This window comes from Nylanderia fulva, unplaced genomic scaffold (genome assembly GCF_048542155.1).
Source record: "Nylanderia fulva isolate GAGA-0341 unplaced genomic scaffold, ASM4854215v1 Scaffold4, whole genome shotgun sequence".
In the NCBI taxonomy this organism is placed as follows: Eukaryota; Metazoa; Arthropoda; class Insecta; order Hymenoptera; family Formicidae; genus Nylanderia; species Nylanderia fulva.
In genome coordinates this window covers 3801945-3829551 of record NW_028190476.1, presented here as the reverse complement: position 1 = coordinate 3829551, position 27607 = coordinate 3801945, and the positions used below count along the sequence as shown (strand labels likewise).

The following is a 27607-nucleotide window of genomic DNA, read 5'->3' as shown; positions in this document are numbered from 1 at the left end:
TTGTCACCTGACATTTCTTATGTTCTCTCATGTTAGTCATGTGCCTTGTGTGCTATCTTACATATATCATTCGTTTCCCATTTCAAACACCTTTCGTTCGCGATCAGAGACTTATATGGGCTTTCTTCGCCTCTCTGGAACTTTATCCGGTCCTTTTACGTCAACCCCGACCTGTGTTCCAACTTTGTCTTTATACGATCCTTACTTTTTCTAACACTACTCTTTTTATCCTCTTCTCCTTTCTCTCTCTCTCACTCTTTCCCTCGCCACCTTTTTCTCTCGCTCTATAGTACGTATATACATGTATATATATATATATATCTCTCTCTATCTCCCTCTTTTTCTCTCTCTCCCACTCTCTATCTTCCCAAGAACGTATCTGATACCCCGCTAGAGAAGTTCAGTCGTTGACGCGCCGTGAAACCAGTAACAACATCACATTGGGTTTTATTGGGGGTTTATAAAAAAACGAATGTAATATCGGGAAATTTCGCCGATCTTGACGTTTCTGACGTGCAATGTACTCTTAATACGTCTATTACATAATTGACAATTATTTCGCGTTCGGCACGAATTAACGTCGCATCGGAAGCAGCGAGAACTCGAATCGATATTTCGTAAATAGTGTTGAATCTCGCGAAAGATAAATAATCGGATTATCTGACAATCCGATTGCGTTACCAGTCCGGGCGGACCATATCGTCGATTTATCTACTGAATGGGCGGACTCTATTCGCCGTCTCTCTACTGAAAGTCTGTTTGACTACGACAGGATCTTCCACTTATCGTCTTCGACGAATTCGGTTATCTCTCTCTTCGGCTTTCGCGCAAAAGTAAGAAAATGTTGTTTATGATAATATTTAGTAAATTTTTATTTTAATTTTCTCTCTTTAAACTTTTCATTAGATTTTATTTCTCTCTATTTTAATAACATTCTTTCTCTTAATATATATATAACATTTTTTAATAACTTTTCGAGTTATAAATTATATATTGTATAATAAAAATATATTTTTATAATAATATATTTTATAAAAATATATTTTTATAGTAAATTAGAAATAATTTGATATATGAATTTGATGTATGAATATTGTTAATATATAGAAACTTATTTAAATTACTTATATGTTTTATAAGTTTTATAAATGTTTTATCGTCTACGACGAATTCGATTATCTTTCTTCGGCTTTCGCACAATAGTAAGAAAATGTTATTTATGATAATATTTATTAAATTTTTATTTGTACTTCTACGTTTTTGATAAAATATTTTTTATTTCAATTTTCTATCCTTTAAACTTTTAATTGGATTTTGTTTCAATTTTGTTTCAATTTTAATAACATTTTCTCTCTACATATAACATTTTTTTTATAAATCTATATGTACTGTAATAAAAATATATCTTTATAATAAATTATAAAAAATATATTTTTTTATATAATTTAATATGTTTTGTTAATATATAGACATTTTTTTAAATTGCTTATATATTTTATAATTTTCTAAATTTTATACTTTCATATTTTATAGATTTAAATTATTTAAAAAATTACTTTATTTTATAGAGAAAGCAATATATAAAAACCGCAGTTTCTCGTTTCTTTAAAAGAATACAATGGTCATATAAGCCGATAATGTGGTCAAATCCGTGAAATCGATTGTCGCCAATTTATTGAAAGGTCAAACAACTGGAGGATATATATGTGTGAGATTTCGATAACGCGATCCTATCATGAAAATTATTGCGACTATAGATAACGTGATTCGTTTGTTGAATATTCAATGTGTAAACAAATCATTTACAAGAGACATAAAATTAAGCAAACCATATCTACAATTATAGGAAAATCATTTAATGTTAATTTTTTTGGTAATTCGCTTAACGTATCTGACTGACAAATGCAATATTTACACAATATTACATTTTATAAAAATTGTATGTAAATCACTTTTTCAAATTTCTGAAATACATTCATAAAATTGTTCAATTAAATCGAATTAAATATATAATCATTTTAATATTAATGTTATAATCAGTATTTTTTTTTTAAATTGCAATACTATTTTTTTATTTTTTATACTTATAATAAAATTAAAAAATTGTTTGTTTGAAAAATACTTTGCATTAATCAAAATGTATTCAAGGACATCATATATAATGTATTATAAAATTCATATTTAATTTTTCTTCAAAAATTATATTTCTGTTGAATAATTCATAGTAGTGATAAAAAAGAAATGATAAATTGAAAACATTATCATCGTAATGAAAATTATAACCTTACATTTTGCACAAAAAAATATATGAAAGATTTCCTTGCGTGATTTCGCAAGAGAGTCATAAACAGAACACATTAGAATTTGTTACAATGATATATTGCGAAGTTGACTGTCAGTTACAGGCCGTTTATCCTTTTCACCGAATGGAAGAATAAAAAGACAATCTTTTTCCCAAGGCAACGTATTATATCACTTTACGATTTGTAAACGATATAATTTGTCATCACAAAATTTGACATTTCTAAAATTAATTGTACGAATGCACAGGTTCAAAAAATCGAAAAGTTTAAAGAAATAGTGTAGAAGAAATAATATTTTTTTTAAGAGATAAAAATTAAAAATTAAATAATTTATAATATTTTATACAATACAGAGAGTTGTATATAAGTTTGTGAGTTGTGTAAACAAATTGCATTGTCTGATGCAAGATACTGGGTCAAGAATAAATTGAAAAGAAGTAATTTTCTTTACGTCTCTGTTGACGATGACACAGCAAAGATTAACTAGATGAAAAAATAAACATTTGCCAACCAGAAAAAGACACAAAGAGGGAAGGAAAGAGACAGAGATAACTAACTAATCATATACATACATAAGGCAATGCATGTGCATTAATTTATGATTTTTCAAAAAATAAGATAAAGATATGAAATATTTTAAATTATTGTACATTACATATATTATTGTACAATAATGTTTACGATGATGATGTATAGTCACGACGTTGATATATCATTTCGTTATTGTCATCTGTAAATTATTTTTAAAAAATGTAAGAAATAAAAATATATATATATATATATAATTTTTAATATTTAAATATAATTTTAAGGAAAAATAAATTAAATCTAAATTTTGTAATATAAACAATATATGCATATATGATAACATATGAAAATTATTTAATACATTTTTCACGCAAAAATGTTCAACTTAAAAAATAAAAAATAAAATTAAAATAAATGAAATAGTAGTATATGCTCAAGACATTACGATTAATAAAATATTTGCAGATGACGACAATGCATTGCAGTGGAATATAATCGGATTTTTTTTTTTTTTTGTTATTGTTCCCCCTTAATTTTTAGTCTGGGAATATCCGGGACTACATTGTCATACACCGCACGTATGTACGTATTGTTGGCATTGAGGCATGATTCCATTGTACAACATAAAACATGAGCGTCCACAATGCGTGTGTCACACACATGGCCGGATAAAATCCTATACGTACGAGATTATGACCTCAAGACGCGAATATCCTTGTTATTTTCTGCCTAAAATAACTTTTTAATAAATTTCTTCGTAAAAAGAATGATATCGCACTTAAAATTTCATATTTTTGCTCAAAGAAATATTTCAAAGGGGATATATTTATTAAAGGATAAAGGATAATTAACCTGTACGGCGAGTTAAAATAATTGATTCTCTGTGGGGAGATCTTTTAACGAAGCTTACGTGTCTCCGGGTGAGTTATTACGGATAATCATCGTGTTAATCTTGAGAACCTTAATGACATGATTTGGTCGAAAATACGGGAATAAAATCCGACGACGGAAAATTATGCTAATAAGATTAATTACCTCCTGCAAATTTTCCCTTAATTATAATGAATAGCTTGACTTTTCATTTACTCATTAAAATTTGTTGAAAATCTGACGTAATATAATTCGGAAAATTCGCTTGTTAACAGGATATATATATGCACATAAAATTCAGGCACATAAAATAAATATAAAAATTGTAAAATTTAAATGTCAGCGATAAAAAAAGATGTAACATTTTATATCAACTGTCTTATATGTGAATCAATCGGGTGCAATCGAACGCATTTATACATTATGATCTCGTGCATTCTGATATTCTTGTGTATTATGATATACCATATTTTCCGTTCTCTCTCTTTCTCTCTTCTCAACGCAGCTGACGATGGATCGATTGCTAAATTAATGGTCGTCCAATACTTCCGCATATTATACCTTTGTTATCGGGATATCGAGAATTAATCGCTTTTACATCGCTTTTCCTCAGTAATACATCTTTCGGCATTAATAATTAATTAGCGCATCCAGAAAATTCATTAAAACTTTTTCTAATCTCAAACTTTTCGCTCGTTCCTCTCTCAGCTGCTTTATAAGAACGACTGTTTTTATATAGACTGTATATACAGAGTGTTTATAAACCTATGTCAGAGATGTTAAAAGCGTATTCTAGGAGTTAAAATAAGAAAATAAGTTCCTATAAACATGGGTTCAAAAATATTTTTCCTCCGAGTTATCGCCTAAGTTGGGGAAAAAAATTGAAAAATGTATTATTATAGCTCTTTTTTACAAATAGCTGAAATTTTGCATAGCATAATGATTAGTAGTGAATACTTCATTTTTATGTGATTTTGACAATTTAATTCGATTTTGAGAGAGAGAGAGATATGGGGAGGTGTTAATTTTCATTTTTAAATCCACGTTTATAGGAACTCTTTTCTTATTTTCTTTCCTCGAATGCGCCCTTAAATCTGTGACATAGGTTTATAAACACCCTGTATATACGATACAAAAGAAATATCGAGATTGCCGCGTATACATTTAATAATCCTTCATGATATCTTGTTTTTACATTTTCACGATATAAGTAGATTTTTCTGTAATTAAAACTCCGATATATGCAACGTGTGTCGAGTTCAAACAACTTTAAATTCTCCATTGATGGGAAAAACTCTTTATTTTATTTGCATATGTAAAAGAGGTTTCTACTCTTTTCCCCGTTAATTGCTTTCTCGTATGTAAACCAATTTTTGGTCCAGGTATATAACTCTCGCGAGAGCAATTTAGATAGCGAGGAGACAAAACCGTTGCAGAATTTAAATGCAGTCATTCGCGGTGCATGACATTCTCACTCTCTTGTGTGTCGCCGAATAATTCGAGACAGTCGCAATTTGCGCAACTTGCCGGTACCAGGCACTCGCTACGTAGGTTGTTTACTCAGAAGCTTACTTCATTATTATTCAAGAATCGCAATCCGATGTTACCAGTCACGCCTACGCGCCTTCCTTGCCAAGGCTGTACAGAAAATCCGTGTAAAACCCGAGAGAGACTACACCGTAATGATAAGAATATCGAGCGAACATTTCGATGAAATATTATTATCATTTATTAAAGCTCTGCTGATTTCATTTCACGCGTCCGAGAATCCTATTCTCGGATAATTAACGACGTTAGAATTTTCCAGGATTCGGTAATAACTAGTTAATTAGTTAAAAGTTAAAAACTGTTAACAAGTTAATGACTTTTAACTTAATTTAGTTAATTTAAAATGCACTTTTTAACTTCAACTTGTTATTTTTCACCTTAAATTTATTAACTTTTTTCCCTAATAATAAGTTAAATTTTTTTATGTCTGATTGTAAATACCATTATTGTTTTTTTATAAGTTATAAACGTATTATTTTTAAATTAAAGTATTATATTAATTTTTATGTTTATTTGTCATCAATTGTAATTAGTAAAAAATATATTTTTGTATAAAAATCAAAATTATTTCTTTGTTATTTGTTATTGTAAATTTTAAAAGAATTAACAAACAAAATTCTAATTTAATATAAATAATGTTTTTAAAAATTAATTTTTTATTTAACTTCAGTTAATTTAATCTTAACTTAACTTTAACGGAATTAATTTTTTGTTCATGCAACTTTTAACTCAACTAAATTAATTTTATAAGTAACTAACTTTAACTTAACTTAGTTTAAAAAAAATTAACTTACCTAACCCTGGAATTTTCTTTTCACTCTAACGTGCGAATTTATACATAGTTGGAAAATTTGTGTTTTCTTATTAAAAACCCGTCCCCGTTTTGTGTTAAATAAATATTTAACACATGAATGTATTAATTTAACGCATTGCTGTTGTGTTAATTGAACTTTAATGTTAAATTCACAATCAGTTTTATATTAACTTTTAATACATTAGAACTTGCCAAAAATACATTTTTCCTAAGATTAGTTATGATTTTTCCTAATATTAGTTTTATTTTTCATAATATTAATTTTCTGTTTCCTAATATTAGTTTTATTTTTCCTAATATTAGTTTCTACTATTAGTTAATTGAGAAAAAGAAAAGTCACTGCAGTAATTTCCTCCCAGAAAATTAAAAAAAATTTTTAGTGCTCTGCACATTTAAGCATTTAAATAATTATAAAGATTTTTTACATAATATATATTCAGCTTAATTATATTTATTTAAAAGTGTTATTATACAATATTATATTTAAATCAAATATTTCAAAATAAAGTTTTAGTTTGCGATTGCAAGACAATCGCGATTTCAGAAAATTGAAATAGGATTTTTCAATTTCTCTCGAATTTGTGATATATAATTTATTCTGTAAATATAGACTGAATTTTAATTTTTAACGCAGCATTCGAGCAACGACTCTAACGAATCGAAAAATTCAAACAATGTCAATTTTCTTTATCTGCTATTCTGAGAACGAACATTTTCTTTCTCGACATCTATATGATGTTTCGAACAAAAAAAATGAAATGTTGCGAATGAGAATAGAAATGTTACATTACGTAGATATAATTAGTCGAAGAAAACTGTATAGATGCCTCTCTCTTCTCTATTTTTTCAGAGTGTTACAACAATATATTTTAAATATAAAATTTTCTCAGAAAAAATTTTTTTTAAATTTATATTTTTTAAATAGAATAATTTTTCTATTTTATAATGTATAAATAATTTTGAAAATTTAATTCGGATTATAAAATAACGAATAGTATTTTCTAATTTAAATATTCTTATATAGCAACAATACTGTATATTCTTCAACTTATATTTCAAATATTATTTTGATGACGTGTAATCTGCATCAACAAATTATTTTAAGAAGCTCAATAAGAGGTATTGATATATAATTATAGAGAGAGGCACAGAACATTTTAATAGCCACATCAAGTGCACCGGTAGCATAAATATTGTGAAATACATGAATAAAAAAACACTTATTTTCATTCGTTCTTTAAATAAGTAGCTGTATATTATATAAATGTATCGTATAAATTCGACAGAGACGTGAAAAGAGACAAATTATTTAAAAAATTATAATGAAAAATGAAAAATTAAAATTATGTGCATAATAGAAATTTGGGAATTCAAATTATATACATAATTGAAATTCACCGAATAATTTTAATTTCCAAATTTCTATTATGCACATAATTGTAATTCGCCGTATTTCTATTATGTAAATAATTGAAATTGTACATAATAGAATTTTGGCCAATTAATATTACACGTATATATATGATAGAAATTTGGTGAATTAAAATTATAAATATATAATAGAAATTCAAGAATTAAAATTATGTACACAATGAAAATTCAAGAATAAATTATTTTGTATGAAAATATTAACACAGTATTTGCATCTTCATTCAATATATTCATATTAGTTGCTTTCCATTTACATCAAAACTCAGATAAATCTCACTTCTGTCTTTCTTCAACATCCATGTTAAAGAAAGATAGAAGTGCGATTTATCTAAGTTTTGATGTAAATGGAAAGCAACTATTATATTAAATTAATATAAACATTTTTGTGGACCGTTTGAGACATGTGATATCTGTTAAATTTAACACAAATTTATCAACTGTATATATTCACGCTAAATGTAGAACTTTTTTTTTACTATTGAGAAAGGATCTTATAATTTACTAAAAATCTGTGTTAAATTACATTTTAATTTTTAAGTAGGATTGTATAGGATTAAGTAGGATTTTTGTGTAGAAGGTAGAATGTCTACTGTGAAGGAAAATTGCTCTCTTTTTCTCTATATATGTGTATCGCTTTCATATAAAATAGATACCAGAAGCAGCGTAATTTGTTCAAAGAGATTCCAAGAATCACGGGCTTCTCCAAAAGTTTCATCAATGTATTTATAACATAAATTAATATCATAAAGTATATATACTCGTAGACTCGTCTATATATATATATATATATATATATACTTTTCATTTATTTCGCATTATTGTGAAACAAGAAGATCCAGCTTCTGAAATAATCTCTCCGCGATCGCGTTTATTAAATGGATTTCGGAAGTTTCTAATAAAGAGCAACGTGTGCACTCGATCGGTGCACGGCTGATCCGATTATATTACCGCGCTTCTACGATTACAAACTCCGCTAATAACTTTGCGTAATACGCCAATCTCCAGGCAAAATGCATAATTAAAGCTGAAATCCGTAAGGCATACGTCGCAAGAACAAGAGTTGCGTGACGCGTTGTATTACAAGATATTGTGTGTGTAAATACTACCTTATAGTGTGTTTATGTCAATGTAACACAATGTATAAATACCCTGAAGCAAATTCGGAAATGCCGTTTACTTACGATAAAAATTCCATTTAATATACGCATTTAATATTACGTATATAATATTGTGCTTCGATGATTTTAAAATTAGCTACACTGGAGAAAATCTATTGATTTCAAATAAATATTTATTTTAATAGTACCATTTGTTTGAAACTAATAATATTGGTTTGAAAAAATACTTATTTGATATAAGAAAGCCTTTCTCAAAGCAAATATTTATTTGTTTCAAACAAATGTGTGAATGGCACTATTAAAAAAATAAATACTTATTTGAAATCAATAGTTTTTTTCAGTGTAGATAAAGATGAGATGAAAATATATAAATTTTTCTTACAATTAGATAAGGTAAAGATGATTTTATTTTAAATATATCTAGATAAAAGATAAACTTATATGGCGATTCATCTAGATAATTTCCAGACAATATTATTATTAAGACCGCTTTTATGTATACATAAAACAGTTATAAAAAGAGATATAAAAACATGTTCATATACTTTTATTTATAAGTTTTCATTGCTTAAGTTCTACGACTTAAAAAATGTTTATGTGTTATAACTCTAAATCAAATTATCTGAACATCATTTTAGATAATTTAGTAAAAATAACACGTTTTTGTCTAAAATGCAGATATAGGTAATACATATTTTTATATCTATACAAAGATAAGATAACGTCAAAATTTCATCTAGATAATCATCATTGTAATTTTATTTAGATAATAGCAAACACTGTACGTACATAATTCCCTCAGAAACATCTGTCCTGTGGGAAACCATTATATCTTGAAAGGTAAAAATTAGAAGATAGGAAATATCCTGTCCTATCACGCGAATTAGACATTAATGAAACAAGTTGAATGAACAAGTATATATTATATTATTCGCGAAATGGAACAACAACGGCTAACTCGAGTCAATCTTACACCGTACATCCTTTCCAGTTTCCTTGCAAAACAATCTCGGAAGAAATATTAAGTTCGTCGTAACTTTTATTCGACGTATCTTACATCTTACGTAGTAATACTGGCACAACTTTAAAGACTACTCTTGCGTTTGACGGATATTTTATCGACATCGTGGTTGGATATCACGTATATTTATGCGCAAAAAATCTATGCTATAGTTGCAAAAATAAATATTAAATAACATCTTTATATATATATATATATATATATAAGTTTCAACTTTCAATCTCTCGTTGAATTTAATGTTATGTAAAATAACATTGAAGAAATCTGTAGAAAAACTTGCAATTTTTTTTCTTTGCAAAATTAAGTAGAACTTTTCTTTACGCAATTTGCTGCTTTACTAAGAAAGCACTGAAACTTCGGTAAACAGAAGGAAACCGGTTATTGCGAGCGAGTAGATGTGACGTTGATATGATGTGTATCTTGCAGTGCAACGAAAGGTAATTGATTATCCACACGGATTAACTGTATGAATCGCGTGAGATGTTGCGACAAGGGATAACATCGATCAAACAGAGACACAACTGATCATCTTTAATTAATATGATACCCGAAATTTCTGTGCCTTCAATGATTCTTACGTCCAATGAAATTCACTTCCTAAGATCTTTTCTGTCTCCCACAGAGTTTCCGCTCTTTCAATTTAGAAATTAACCCGACGTTATCGTCGCCATCGATCTCTCTCACAATTCACGATATAACACGATTATCGATAATTTCTCATTAGAACCACGAATCCAATTAAGCTACGCGGAATAGCCTGTGTTCGTCGCATAATTTGCCCCCAATAAATATTGCCTGTCTTCGTCTATGTCGGGCTTTTAATAATGTATTCTCGAGCGATTGTGTAAGGATAATATTGGTAATATTGGAAATTTGAAAATAAATTAGTTCATTTTATAAATGTTTTTAACAGATTGTGACAGGTTTTGTATATCAGATTATATTTGTACGATACATATATATCGCAATACAAAATTAAAATTTTATGCATTCACGTAGTTCGTTTTCAATGTTTGCTGTTATCTAAATCAAATTACATAGATGATCATCTAGATAAAACTTTGGCATCTATCTTTATATAGATATAATAAAAATATATATTGTCTATATCTGTATTTTAGATTTAAAAAAGTATTATCTTTATTAAATTATCGAAAATAATGGTTCGGCTAATTTCATTTAGATAGCATATAAAAATACTTAATTAATAGAACTTAAGCAGTAAGCGAAGAAAACTTATAAATAAAAATATGAATATATTTTTCTGAAAATAAAATCTGAAAGACTATTGAGCTTTCTATATTTATTCTAAATCCGTTCTTATAGATTGCTTTAAGTCTCAAATGGTGCTTTAAGTCTTAAGATGAATGATTCTTCCATGCAGTCAGTGAAATAACCATATATGTAACACCTTAAGATCATACTTAAAGGTGTCTTAAATAAAAGAACGTTATCAATTTTATCAATACGAACCTAAAGAGTTCTTTAAAAGATTAATAGACGCCCTTTGTATACATAGTCATTTACACGCGCGTCTATTTCTGATCCAGACATTTCTGACGAAACGACACGCGAACATACAATTAATTATATATATACAATTTTTTTTAAATAAATAAATAAATAATTTTTAACATTTCTTTTTAATTTTTGTTTAATTTAAAAAATTTTAAATAAATAAATTAATATTTTTTCAAAATAAAGAAATAATTATTTCTTTTACAGACATCGAGCGACTGTGTCGAACAAAGATAAAGGAGACGCGGAAGAAATAGAATGGTTTCTTCCGCGGTATTCGGAGCAGCTGCCGGCACGGGATTAGCCCTAGTGGTGGCGATGACGATCGTAATTTATCGTTACTATGCCATGAAGCGGAAAGGAAAGTGGAGCTGGAGCGATCTGGATCGCTGGCCGGATCCGCCGCGCATCAACAACAGCGGCAGCAACGAGCAGCCCCGTCATCAACATCACTGTCACGCATCAACGGCGTCCCACGTGCTTGACTGCTGGCGGAAGCCGCAAAAAAGTTACTATGCTGTGCAGACCGCGGTTAGTATCCAGTCATCGCTTTGACATTATTTAGTCACGTGACTGTCAGGACCACGGTCCTATGTACAGGTCAGGACACTCATTCAAATGAAGTGTATAAAAAACGTAACCAATATGGCAGCCAACTCTCTCAGGTCTGTTATATAATAATATATTTATTATAATATATTTCACTATTTTTAAATAATTTAATAAAAGCTAGTCTTAATATTTATTATTTATTCCGACGGATTTATTTTTAACACTTTTTCAATTGTGCACAAGATTTACACAAAACTGTCAAAATAAAAAAAATCAGCGCTGGCGCACATTGAATAAATCGGCCTGAGTTGAAAGCCATATTAGCTACATTTTGTTGACGTTTGATAGTATATATAGTCGATATATAGAAGTGTTCTGACCTGTATATAAGACTGTGGTCAGGACTGTCTCGTAAAAGTCCATCCATTGAAAGTCCTTTTTTCCACAATAAAAAATTCTAAACAATTTTCTCAGAAAAATCTCTTTTTGCACCAGCTGCTAATGAATTAATAATGACTCAAATATTTATGACTAAGTAGATTAATCCTTGGAAATATTACGTTGAAGCGAGCAAACGTTCCAAAAAAATAGGCGATGTAAAACAGTTGTGAGCAAAAATGCGGTGATACTTAAAAAAACTACTTCCAAATTAAACAAAAATAACATTTGAACTTTCACTAAAATACTTGTTTAAACAAAAAATACTTGGTTAAGCAAATGCTTTTTATTTAATATTTACGCAGACTGCAGTTAGTATCTAGTTATCGGTTTGACATTATTTAGCCACGTGTCTGTAATAGTCCATCTATTGAAAGTTCTTCTTCTAATAAAAAACTCTAAAGAATTTGCCAAATCCCCACAGAAAAACCTCCCCTATTTCATCAGCTTCAACGAGTTAAAATAATGACTTAAATGGAAGTTTATAATTAGTAGTTAATTACTAAAGTTAATCTTTAGAAATATTATATTGAAGCGAACAAACGTCTCGAAGAAATAAGCAAAAAATTTGTTGGCTAAAGATGGTGACATTTAAAATTACTACAAATCAAACAAAAATAAAATTTGAACTTTAATTAAAATATGCTTGTCCAAGCAAATGTTTCTTATAATTAATAGTATTTACGCAGATCACAGATAGTATTTAATTATCAATTTGACATTATTTAGCCATATAACTGTTTCTATGTAATAGTCCATCCATTGAAAGTTCTTTTTCTAATGAAAAACTCTAAAGAGTTTGCCAAATCCCCACAGAAAAACCTCCCTTTTTTCACCAATTCCAACTGACTTAATTAATGAATTAAATAAAAGTTTATAATTAGAAGTTAATTATGAAAGTTAATCCTTAGAAATATTATATTAAAGCGAGCAAACGTTTAAAGAAATAAACGATGCAAAAAATTGATTAGCTAAAGATGATATTTAAAATTACTTACAAATCAAACAAAAATAATATTTAAACTTTTATTAAAATACCTGTTTAAGCAGTGCTTTATATGATCAATAGTAATTATCGATTTGACATTATTTAGACACGTGACTATCCGTAATAATTCATTCATTGCAAGTCCTTTCTCTAATGAACAACTCTAAAGAATTTACGGCCAAGTCTCCATAGAAAAACCTCTCCTTTTTTACCAAATTTATCAAATGAACTAAATAATGACTTAAAAAAAAGTTTATAACTAGTTAACCTTTAGAAATATTATATTGAAGTGAACAAATGTTCCGAAGAAATAAGCGATGCAAATTTGTCAGCTAAAGATAATGACACTTAAAATTACTTACAAATCAAACATAAATAATATTTGAACTTTCATTAAAATATGCTTGTTCAAGCAAATGGTTCTTATGATCAATGATATTTACGTAGATTGCAGTTAGTATTTAATTATTGAGCTACGTGGCTGCCCATAATAATCCATCCATTAAACGTTCTTCTTCTCATGGAAAATTTAAAGAATGTACGATCAAGTTTCCTTCATCTTTTTTTCACTATCTCCAACAAAGCTAAATAATGACTTAAATGAAAGTTTATGACTAGTAGATTAACCGATAGAAATATTACATTGATAACGACAGATTCGAATTTTTCACTAAAATGTTCAAACATAAAGTCTATATGCTTTTAATATTAGAAGTTCTATTTCGTTTCTTGTTGTAATTATCATCAATTTTAAATATCATCTGTTAAATATCTGGTGTTAATAATTTTTTGAATCACTTAACGCTAATCGCTTTCTGTAGAACGTTTATTTGTCTCAATATAATTCCTTATAGAGTTAATCTACTATGACTCTAAAGCGTCATAAATTCTTCCATTTAAGTCATTATTTAGCTCAATTAAAGATAGTAAAAAAAAGGAATAATTCTTGGTCGCACTCTTTCACGAAACGCGTTTTATTATGACGAGAAAAAGAGAGAGAGAGAGAGAGAGAGAGAGAGAGAGAGAGAGCGATCGTAAAGAAACTTTTTAAAATAAAAAATAAATAACAGAAAATATTACATTAAATGCTTGCAATAAAGAGTGCGCTTTGAGTACACAATAAATAGCTCTTTTCAATTACGTAACATTTTTCCTTCTTAAAGATCAATAATTTCTTCTATTATTAGTCTTCAATTCCCGCGCCCTTTTCTTTGTTTTCATTAATTAGAGATATTTTGAAAGACGTAGATTTTTCATATAAATTAATATAAATGCTACTTTGTAGCCTTAAAATATTCTTCAAAGTTTAAACATGTATTTTTTAATGCATAGATACCAAGCTGGCGAGAAATGTTGCTCTCATTGCTTGCCAGTAACTCGTCGTCGGTATTTAAATTTCGCTTCTGTGTCGGTAGAATATGAACAAAGGTCGGTAAAGCGTTTCTGCTTGAAGCCGAAAGCCGGTAAGATATTTGAAATTCTACTGTGCTTGATCCTGTGCAGAATCCTGCTATGCTTATCCCATCAGGATAAATTTTATTCGGTGCCTTATGTCGGCAAAATATCATTTCACACGTGTCAAAAAAAAAAAACATCGTCGATATCTCCGACTTCCGAAAAATTATCAAGATATTAATAAAAAAATTAATAATAATTTGTATTTGCGTTAACAATTAATATTCCTGCTTATTGGATGACAATGAATAGATTGTTTCACCAACATTATATAAAATATATATGAAAATATTGTTTTTCATTCGTGAATTCTCTTTGACAAATTAACAATCAATGTCCCATAATAATAAAATATTTTCAATATTTTAATTAAATTATTACATCAAGGCAAGTATCTATTTTGTTATCAAAATGATAAAAATGTAGCAAAATTAATATTTTTAAAATTATTTTTGTAATTCTCGTACATCGATACACAAGTTTAACGCGGAAAATGAAAAAATCAATTATGTATTCTCGAACTGATTAATCCAATGAACTTTGATAGTCATCTATCTAGTACAGGAAGAGCTTAATAATACATTGCCAATACCCAACATTTTATTTTAAGCACCGTGCATTTGTGTGTACTAAATATATATGTATACATCGAACATGAGAGAGGAAACAATCTTCTTTATTATGTCTTTATATCGTTTTACGAAAATGAATACGACGTAAACAGAACGATCTATAGCAGCCGAACTTGATTGACTTGTGACCTATATTTTTTCTTTATAAATATATTTTTAATTATCTTTCTTTCCTTCGGGTGACCCATTTTTTGAACAAAGTTCACGCTGCAGGAACAAACGACCGGACTTGCAATTGCAAACAAATTATGCATTGTTTATACATTTACGCTGGAGTTTAATGGAAGCGAAATATCGTTCTTATCGTAAACGAGAACGTTATTATAAACAAGATGGAAATGGGATTAGTAAGTTTGTTATTTCTCCGTTTATCATATTTCCGCGCACACGCATATAGCAGTAAAGAGCCTCCTGCTCCCAACCGGAACATTGAATCTAGAATTTCGATCGATACAGCGTCTATAAGCGCGACAGATATCGCATTTTGCGAGTGATATGAACTTACAACGCGATAGTAACGTCACGATGGCGGATGGATTTTCCTGTTATATAATAGAATATTATATATATAATAGAATAATATTATAACAATATTATAATAATATTATAATATATAGAATTATATATAGAATATATATATATAATATGTATAATATTATAATATATTATATATAATATTATTATAATATTGTTATAATATTATTATATTATATATATGTATAATATAATAATATTATAACAATATTATAATAATATTATATATAATATATTATAATATTAAACATATTATATATATTCTATATATTATACAATGTATTATATAATAATTTTATATATATATATGTGCTTGATCTGTCTTTGATATTTTACTTTCCTTGTAAATTATTTATAACTTATTTGTTGAGTTTCTATGGTTATTCTGACGTCAAACACGTTTGATATTTTAGTAATATATAAATATAATATATAAATATAAACGTTAACGTGAAAAATAAATTTATTTTTTTAGTATTTCTGCTTCTTGTATTTGCTAAATATATCATAGCCAAGTTAAGATTGCATAATAAGTTGCATAAATAAAAACGAACATCTAATGCATAGTTAAAGAAAAAAAATGTACTTAATTCTTAGTATATATACAAATTTAATATGTAAAAATTAAAATTAAAAGATTCAATGTATATTTTATTTCGTATAACCCAATACGTAGGTATATATATATATTTTGAAAATGTGAAGAATATCAAGTTTCAAAAACTGTGGGGAAAATTAAAACCCTAGATTAATTTCGTCGAATTTTTGAAAAGGTCAGCGAAACGTTGTTGTTTGGACTAAATCTCATCGATTAATTTTTTTTTCGCGTAAAACGTTCGATTTTCTAACTTTTCGTATATCAAGTCAATTTGCAAAATTGTGAACTCCCATTTTGTGCAAAGTGCATTGAAAGCATACAGTAATTAGGTTAATGTACCGTATATATTCCAACGTTATCCCGAAGATGCGAGATTGCTTAGCTCCACCGAGACTTAGGGGATATTCTTAAATTTGAGCATCGCCATCATTAAACAAGTAATCTCATTTCGTCAAGAAAGCTTTTTCAACGAGCGAATTGACGTATATATATGTATATATCGCGCAATTATAATATAACGACGTTTTATTAACGCACGAATTTTTATAAAAAGAAAAGAAGTTCTCTCTCTCTCTTTCTCTCTAAATCAACAAAATAGTAATACAAATTTATCGTCCAAATGCCATATTCACGAGAAAAAAAATCCCCCAGCCAAAAAAACAGCTCGTCCACGATTGTAATAATGTAGTTTGCGTGCTCTTGCTTACTTATACCCATCGTCGTGATCGCAGAGAGGTTGAAAAATATAGGTATCGATAAAGCAAGAGGAAGCGAGAGAGAAAAAGGAAGAGCGAGAGAGAAGGAGAAAGGAAAGAGCAGCGTGCACACTTTTAAAGTTTTATTGTACCGATCTATAATGCAGACTGTGTCCTCGTATAACGGAGAATTCCTATACCGTATATACAGAAAGAAGGATTGTACAGTTCAAGAACGGATGTGAGATCTTTATATAAAACGCGTGTAGGAAATTTCGTCAATTTTCCTAAATAAAAGAGAAAAAGAGAGAGAGAGAGAGCGTCGCTTTATTCTATAATTCTATATAATTCGCTAATTAAAATAATAGTATATTCGATACAATTCTGATTAATTGTTCCGATTATATCCTAATTAAAATAGAAATTAATATTTAATTAATATTCCGAGCGATAATATCCTGATTGAAAACCCGATTAATTCGTGTGACTTTATATTTCACGTCGCGAACTGTTACGGAATTATCCGCGCGATTCAATCTGGTTTTAATGTCTAGACTCGAATAGTTATAGTGATTATTATTAAAGCGCCTTAGAGGAAATTGAACTACGACAGCTTTTCAGCTAATTCGGCTGAATTTCGGAGCGAAACTTGATCAGAAATTTAATAACAGAATTGTTTAATCATCGAAAGCGAGCAGCTCCAAAATTCCTAAACGAGAATCTGAAATTAGTACGCAACTTCTGAGAATCCTACGTTAAATCGTCCTTCGTTCGCCATCGAGTGTTCGCTAGCTAAATGTTAATCTCCTCGCAAAGTCTCGGGGAACAAATAAGTGCCATGTTGCGTGTCAGAAACATGTTTAGTTTAAAAAACGATATAAAATAGAGAGAAAGAGAGAGCTTCGAGCACAAGAGTATACACACGTGTGCACTATATGCAATTAAAAAGCAATAAGATCTTATCTATCCTATTGGTATTTCAGAATCCAATCGTGAAATCGAATTAATTTTTCAAATTACACGGCAAGAAAAAAGAATATTAGCTATCAGAAGCTATATTTTTGGTTCTCCCTGTCTCTGCCTGAATTTTAGGAATATTATTTTTATACATTTTTTTATAAATATTTTTATAAATAATTATCTTTTAAAATAATATTTTTTTATATTCTCTATCATAGCTATATTTTTGATGTCCCTATATGTTATCAAAAATTTACTTATCCCTGCCTGAATTTTAGATGTAAAATATTGTAGGAGCACCTAAAATTTAGCTCTATGATTAATTAATATTATTTTTTTTTTTAAATATTCGTTATTACAGCTATATTTTTGTTGTCCCTATACGTTATCAAAAATTTAGTTATCCCTGACCCCTGTCTGAATTTTACATGTAATATAGGACCACCAAAATTTAGCTCCACCATAGAATAGCTAACATTATAAAAAAAAAATAGTATAGCTACCACAGCTACATTTTTGGCGTCCCTACATATTATATCGGAAATTCAGTTACCCCCGCCTGAATATTTTCAGCGTAACTCAGGAACGCGAGAAATTCAGTGGTATATACCATAAGTAATATAATTTTTCAACGCACAAATGTGACACGTCGCGCGCGTTCCTGCGACGCGAACAACACACAATTCGACCTTTATATATTTAACCCTCCCCTAATGACGTAATTTATACCGATGCGATGTGCCGTAAGCAGCACGCCGAGAGAGAGAGAGAGAGAGACGAAAGTGGAGCTACTCTGCTCCGCTCTTTCTCCGAAATCGCTCGCGTCCCTGAGATGTAACCTGTTGCGGCGCACGCACCGTCGTCTCTGTCTCTCTTCCACCCTCGTGGCCGATATCCATCTCTTCCGCTATCCGCCAGTCGAGGCTCTCCCTCTCTCTCACACTCTCTCTCTCTCTCTCTCTTTCTACCCCTCGGTGGCGACCGCCCACCACCTCCAGCCGTCAGCTACCCTCGGCGGCGAAACGCCGTTTTCTGGTGGTGCACGAGCCCTGGCTCCGCGATATACGAAGTCAGTCAGGGCTGGCCCAGTATCGCGGCACGGTGGTACACGTCCGGATATCCGCGATCGACGTCACCGTCGCGAAATTGTTGACGACACTTTCGTAAATCGGCGAGAGCGTGAGAGAAAGTGCGAGCAAGTGTGGGCGATATTAATCCGATTGGCCGCCGAATCCATTCGCGATCGAACACGTCGCTACATCGTTGGTATATACTCTGATAGCACACCGTATCCAAAAGACATTCAGAGGATATCCTGAGGACGTTCGAACATCCTCAGGATGTTCTCTTCTTCTTCTGAACGTCTTGGGGATATGTGCGCTGTTAGGGATGTATATATATCTCTAACAGCACACTTATCGCGAAGACGTTCAGAGAACATCCTGAGGATGTTTGAACGTCCTCAGGATATCCTCTGGATATCCTCTGAATGTTTTTTACAGCCTACATGTCCGTAATATACATACATACATACGTACATATATATATATATAACAGCACACATATCCCGAAGACGTTCAGAGAACATCCTGAGGATGTTTGAACGTCCTCAGGATATCCTCTGAACATCTTCTGAATATTTTTTCAGCCTACGTGTCCGTAATATACATACCCAGCAAACACAATATATAAATGTTATATACTCAAGCATGTTACATGTAACGTATTATGTTAGTTGTAATTTCCCACACTCATAGATGTAACATTTTTAATATTACATATATTACATTGTAGTTATATTGTCATTATATCCCAAGATAGCACTGACTTATCAATACATCAATGTGCTATTTGATATATAATTACAATATAATTACAACGTAATATATGTTATATTAAAATGTTACATCTATGAGTGGGAAATTACAACTAACATGGATGTTACATGTAACGTACACGTTATATTACCCGTTATATTCCGTTTTATTGTAGCAATGTAACAATTATATATCGGTGCTTGCTGGCTACATACAGACATACATATATATATATGTATATATATATATATATATATATATATATATGTATGTATATTACGCTGTAAAAAACATTCAGAGGATATCCAGAGATATCCCGAAGATATTCGAACATCCTCAGGATGTTCTCTGATCGTCTTCGGGATATATGGTATGTGCTGTTATATATATATATATATATATATATATATATATATATATATATATCACGGACAGGTAGGCTCTAATTAATTATTGTGTAACGAGATATCCAATCTCCGCGCTCTGTTACTGTACTCGGACGACCGACGACGAATCGGGTCAGCGTTTTAAGTAGTCGAAACCCGCGACAGGTCGGACAGTCCTCTCTCTCTCTCTCTCTCGACATCCAAGAGAAAGAGAGAAGGTTGACGTAAAATTAATCGGATCGGTTGGTGTAACGAGTCGCGGTCGCGCATAACCGCTGAACCGTAATGAAATCAGCAACCCCGCTGTGTTTGAGCTTCGTGCATGATTAACGGAGGGTGGCGAAGAGCGAAATTTCGCGTCGCGTCGAATTGTGATCAATTTGTATCAGTTTTTTGTTTGCCTTCCCTCGGAGAAAGTAGGGCAAAAGCGCGCGCGGTCGCTATCGCGACGAAAGGATCGTGTTGAATGGGTCCTTGAAGGAGACCGAGGCTGATTACGGTAACGTAATTTCGACGGCAGACACGTCAATCACGGAATAAATATCGATCCTGGCTCGAATAAGGATCGCCCGTGCTTCTATTCCTTCTCTTCCGTCGCGCTGTTTATCGAAACGCGATCTAGAGTGTTTTTCTTATCGCTAAGTACCTTATAATGAGGTACATTGTTATAAAAAATATCAAGATAGTTCGAGATAATTCTAATGACGTTAACGTTATCTCGTAATGACGCTCGAGAAAAAAAGAGGAAGAAGAAAAGAAAAACAGATCCCGAGTGTGTCGACTTAAGTTTATGTTTAGTTAAGTGTCAGTAACTTCAGTAATGACGTGGCGCCTTTTGCATACAAACATTCAAGACGTGTTCGCTATTCGTCAAGTCTTTTTCCCTCCATCGAGTTAGATCTCCCTGTTCTACTTAAATCAGTTACATCGTGTAATATGTAAAAATTTTTAAAATTGACATTTGGCAATTATATTTCAGCAGTAAAATAAGCTGTTTAATTTTTCCTTCAATAATCATAATAGCGATAATCGTGGACGTCCGCAGGATTTTTTCCAGGAGAGGGCATACGATTAAAATTTTTCTTGCTTTTTATTTTTTATTCCTTCTCAATGTTTTTGTTATTTTCATTCGTTCAAATATTAAATATGCAAATAAATTCTAGTGTTTATTCAAATCGAGAGAAAATGATTTATTTTTTCACTGATTCCAAGGGACAAATGTCCCTTTTTGCTCCCTCGACGATTATAATTCGCTAATAAATGTGTTTCAAAATTCAAGCAGATTCGATATCCTGTTCGTCTCATTTAACTTTAATCGGTCGAATCGGTTTAAAAATATTTACCCAATTTCCATACAATACAGGCTCGACTTTATATTACACCAAGTATAATATCGTACATATATGTAAACCCAGTATGCATTATCCATTGTTTCGCATATTTATTAGCCGAACGACTCGTTATATAAACGGAGGGAAAAGAAATTTTAAAAATGTAAATTCCACCAGCTCCCTGATTCGATGAGAGAAAAATACGAAATTATACGCGCGGAATAAGTAATATCTCGATTAGCAGAGGCAGCCTAGTGCAGATGTGTTGCCAGGCCAGGGGAATATATATATATATCCGGATCGAGTAAAGACGAGACGAGATAACTAATGGACCACGGAGCCCGATATCGCGGCGCGATTGATTGATTTAAGCGAGAGCGAATTACGCCCTAGGCAAACGCGTGTTTACTTCAAACGGGCACGTAATTAATATCGCGGGCTTTATTGACAGGTTACATTCATGTAACAATAATCAAACGGAAACTATCTCCGAGGTTGCGTATCGCTAATATATGATCCATTGCGCGTGAAATGAGAGAATATTTTACCACTCACGGAATTAAAATCGCACCAAACTCGACGATATAATAATTCATCAATTCCGATACTTAATTAATTCTTCTTCGAGAGTTGATCCATTCGGGACGTTTATTATATATCTATACTTATTTATATTATCATGCTCAGTGTTTGCTGTTATCTAAATTCAATTATATAGATGATGATCATCTAGATGAAACTTTGGTGTCATCTTATCTTTATATAGATAATAAAAATATGTATTATCCATTATATCTGCATCTTAGATGAAAAAAGTATTATCTTTACTAAATTATGTAGAATAATTTTCAAATAATTTTGATTTAGGATCATAGCACATAAAATACTTAAATAATAGAACTTAAGCAATAAGCAATAATTTATAAATAAAAATATGAATACGTATATTTTTATACTCTTATGAATTTACACACAGAGAGAATTTTCTCTTAGAATTCACCCTGAAAATCATGGTAATCGTGCGACAATATGGTATTGGAAGAATCTTATAAGAGTTTCTCTGATTAATATTTACCACAATAAAAATATTAATATGTACATAGTAAATTTTACTAAGAATTTACATAATAAATTTTACTAGGTACATATTAATATTTTTTCGTGATAAATATTAAGCGGAGAAACTCTTATAAGATTATTCCAATATCATATTGTCGCGCACGATTACCATGATTTTCGGGGTAAATTTTAAGAGAAAATTCTCTCTGTGCACATATTTTATCTCATTTTTATCTAGCTAATTTTAAAATCACCTATAAGTACAACACTGATCATGCTTAAAGCCTCTTAAGATTAAAGCTTCTATTGAAGGACTTTGAAAATGGACAACCTGTATATTATAACAATAATAAATTAACGCAAAGTTTACCACTGCTAATTAACAGCGACTTGTGTCGCAATTGCTATTCCATCGCATCGAGTTTGGATCGCAATCGCGTTTCGAGAGAGAGAACTACTTACTCTTCAACTTCACGTGAACTCACAAACTTTTACATTCGCGCGAAATTGATTGTCAAAGTAGTCGAAGAAGTAAGAATGCGAGGTGGTTCGACGTCAGACGTCCGAAGTTGCGAGTTGTTTCCGGTTTATTTATAGATTGCAAAAAGCCGTAGCAATTTCTCTCCTCGAGATCCTCGCGAATAGTGACAGACTCTAAAAAAAAAAAAGAAGAAAAAAAGAATCGTCCGCAGACCTCTCGACGCGGCCCAACTCGAACTTTCGGGACGGTCGTTTTGCACACGTTCGTCAAAGTGCCGGACAAATTGTCGGAGGTCCTGGGCGATGTTCTGGAGCTATGCGGCGGCGGAAGCGGAAGCGCCGCGACTCCCGGGGACAAAGGCATGTCCGGCAACGCGTCCAGCGCGGCCACTAAGATCGGCGCAGTGACAGGAGTGGCGATAATCAGGGGTAGATGGGCCCAAAGAGGCGCGAGGCCGCACCTATCTTCCGTCGCTAACACCGATAGTGCCGACAGTACGACTTCGACCAGTTCGGAGGTACGGCGATTGCAGAACGATTATCAGAACCGTGCACAGTATATAGAAGGATTTCGGTTTCTTCTTGAAAACGTTCTTCCCCGTTAACCATTTTTCTGTTCAATATTTTTAGCACGTTTATGTATGTTCATTTGACGTATTGTTCCCGGGAAAAATTTTGTATATATAACGATATATAATTATATAGGAATATATAGAATTATACATACAATCGCAAAATTATATAGGAAATATGTCCATACATAATTAGATAAATTTATATATATATATATATATATATATATATATATATATATATAATAAATATTTCTTCATATATATAAATATATATGTTTCATATATAATTTGATATGATTATTATATTTTATATAATTATGCATAAAAATGGACATATTTCACATATAATTTTACGATTATATGTATAATTATATAATTATTTATATATAATTATATATAAACATTTTTTCCCAGACTGTTGGATTAATATTGAAAAAAAAACAACTGAAAATAACATAATGTGCACCTATTTTTAATTTTACACAATAAATACTATGTTCTGTTTTATTAGTGACAAGATTTCCGTGGACCGTTTGGAACATACGATATCTGTTAAATTTAACAACAAGTTTTTCAACTGCGTGCATGAGAGAGAGAGAGAGAGAGAGAGAGAGAAATGTCAAATATACGTAATGCGATTTAAAGTACTACTCGATATTCTGTATATTTTAAATATATTAAATTTTTTTCCAGGATATAGTTCACAGGAAAATTTCGAAAATTTATGTTTTCTTACACAGAGAGAAATTTTGTTAGAATTTATTATCCTGAAAATCATAATAATCGTGGAGAAATATATCCCAAGGAGAACAGAAAAGTCGAAATTAATGTTATTTTTGGTCAATATTTAGTCAATATGACGTCAAATTGACATCATTTTGATCTTCTGTTCTCCTTGGGATTGATATTGGAAGAATTTTATAAGAATTTCTTACCACAATAGAAATATTAATATCTACTACAATAAAATATAAAATATGTTCAACTAATTTTACTATGCACATATTAATATATTTTATTGTGGTAAATATTAATCAGAGAAACTCTTATCAAATTCTTTCAATATCATATTATCCCACAATTCACCGTGATTTTCAGGATAAATTCTAAAAAAAAATTTTATCCATGTATTAAAAACGGTTTCCGTTAAAATTTTTGTGTTAAATATTTGACGCATTCATGTGTTAATTTAACATATTACTGTTGTGTTAATTAAACTCAAATGTTAAATTAAATTATTGAAGCAACTGAAAAACGTGTAAAAATAATACAATATATATTTATTTTTAATTTTACACAATAAATATGTTCCGTATTATATTAGTGACAGGATTTATCTGTTAAAATTTACAGGAAAAAAAATTGATTTTTTTTTTATAAATGAGGATGATGAAATGTAAAATCTATATTTGTTTAATTAATTTTTATATTGTAAAATTCTGTTAATTTTACACAAAATTTATTTTAAGTTTACTTGAAGTTTGCATTTATTTTACTGTGTTAAAATATTAATACAATATTTATATCGCCAATTAACATATATTAATCGTATTGTGTATAATTAACACAAAAATTTCTGTGCACCATTTGGGACATATGATATTTATTAAATATAACACAAATTTTTCATCTGTGTTCTTTATATTTCTCATTTTGTATATTTTTATAATATTTTGTCTAACCTATTTATATATGAATAATCTTAAAATCATCTTTATTTTTTTTTTAAATAATTTTTTTAAAATAAATTTTTTAATCAATGACACAATATTTCCTTGAAACTTACAATCTATTTTTTTATTATATTACTTTTTATAATAATTCTTACTATAAGAATTATATTTAATGATTAAAAAATAGTTCAGTTATATAAGATTTTGAAAGCAATTTCGTAAAAGATACTATTTAATAGTTCTATTAAAGCATTTCGAGAATAATTTCAAATTTTAAAGAAATCTAAAAGATCAGGCTCTTTTGTGCGAGATTTAGCCTTCCCGAGAGGATAAATCTTATTGCTGTGCAGTTTCATTACCTCGTATAATATTTTGTCTAACCTATTTATATATGAATAATCTTAAAATCATCTTAATTTTTTTTTTAAATAATTTTTTTTAAATAAATTTTTTAATCAATGACACAATATTTCCTTGAAACTTACAATCTATTTTTTTATTATATTACTTTTTATAATAATTCTTACTATAAGAATTATATTTAATGATTAAAAAATAATTCAGTTATATAAGATTCTGAAAGCAATTGCGTAAAAGATACTATTTAATAGTTCTATTAAAGCATTTCGAGAATAATTTCAAATTTTAAAGAAATCTAAAAGATCAGGCTCTTTTGTGCGAGATTTAGCCTTCCCGAGAGAATAAATCTTATTGCTGTGCAGTTTCATTACCTCGTCTACGATCTGGGATACACTTGTTGCGCGCATTCTGGCATTCATGGTCGTTTCTCTTTGTTACGCGTGTGACTTTTGGCGTTTTCTCGCGTGTCGCGGCGAGTTAACGTCGAGTACGCGTGCGACTAATCTCCCCTGATGAATCTAATCACACGATTTCACTCCAGCTTTCAATCAACGCTACGTTTTCGTTATTTCAGATTTACTCGCACGCAACTTTAGCGATATGCCGATATTTTCAAAATATATTCGTAGGGGACAGTGTTTGCCGTTTATCTAAAAAAAATTATGTAGATGATCTAGAGGAAATTTTCACGTCATCCTATCTTTATATATAGATAATAAAAATGTATATTATCCATATATCTGCATTTTAGACGAAAAAAGTGTTATCTTATTTATTCAATTAATGTCTAAAATAACGTTCAGATAATTTGGTTTAAAGTCGCATAACACATCAATTTTGAAGTAGTAAGCGAGAAAAACTTATAAATAAAAGTATGAATATATATTTTTACATCTCTTTTAAAAATTATATTTTTTTTATAACTGTGTTTATATAAAGCGGTCTTAAAAATAATATTATCTGGAAATTATCTAAATGATTCGCCATATAATTTTATCTTTTATCTATATATATTTAAGAAACATCTTCATCTTATCTAAGATAAATTTACATTTTTTCAGCTCATTTCATCAGGTTGTAAAAAATTATAAAACCAAGTTACTTCTTCGAAATAATAGTTACGTAACTTTATATCAGCCTCGCTCACGCAAGAGAATCACTACGAGCGAATTGAATTTTGGCTGTGAAAATTCACAGCGACTCTTCGACGCGTCGTTACAGAAACGTTCGCTTACTAATAGGATATAGGATTTCTTTCTAGATGACCGATTGCGCCATCGTAGCAATTAATTGAATGAGAATTAAATCAATCACCGGGGCATCGTTACCCGATAAACAAACCGATCGTGTCATAAAAAAAAATAATCGAGAACATTATTAATTTAATGACGCACGAAAGAGTGTTGTTTTTGCATTCCAAATTCAATTCCACTTTTTATTAATTATTAAATTATTTTATTAAATTATTTCAGATAATCCTTCCAACATACTTGCGCGAGAATCCAATGTATACGTTTAAAAGTCTGATTTAATTCACCGATGTCCAAACAAACAAGTTATAAATTCCTAAAAAGTATCTGATATTTCATTTATAAACTTAAAACAGACAAAAATAATTATAATTCAACTAAATTACTTTATATTATAATTATGACATTTTAATCATGCGACAAAGCATAGTTAAAAAAAGCATATATAATGCCGATTATTCCTATAGTTAATACAGGTGACTAAATAATAAAAGAAATAAAATAAATACAAACAAGAGACGCGCGCGCATATTGTTCTAGTTAATTAAAATAATTAAAACTCTCAGCACTTTTGTAGTCGGGTTCAACGCTATGGTTCGCTGGACCATAATTCCGGATCAATGCCTCTCTCTTGACAAGAAACGAAGAGTGGTTAATTGGTACTGGAACATCT

General features: G+C 30.0%; 1 protein-coding gene across 3 annotated transcripts in view; it reads left to right on the top strand.

The window, feature by feature from the left end:
• The first annotated feature begins 397 nt into the window (after positions 1–397).
• Sytbeta (Synaptotagmin beta) overlaps positions 398–27607 on the top strand; it is a 43194-nt gene continuing 15984 nt past the window's right edge. Inside the window, exons 1-2 of one of the 3 annotated variants that reach the window (XM_029309424.2) lie at positions 398–833; positions 11359–11682. In XM_029309424.2, coding sequence (XP_029165257.1) covers positions 11410–11682 — 273 coding nt within the window. In that variant the 5' untranslated portion in view covers positions 398–833; positions 11359–11409. Of the gene's footprint in view, positions 834–11358; positions 11683–18999; positions 19270–23193; positions 23595–27607 lie in introns of those variants that run through there. The other 2 variants (XM_029309426.2, XM_029309425.2) reach the window with 2 other exon arrangements.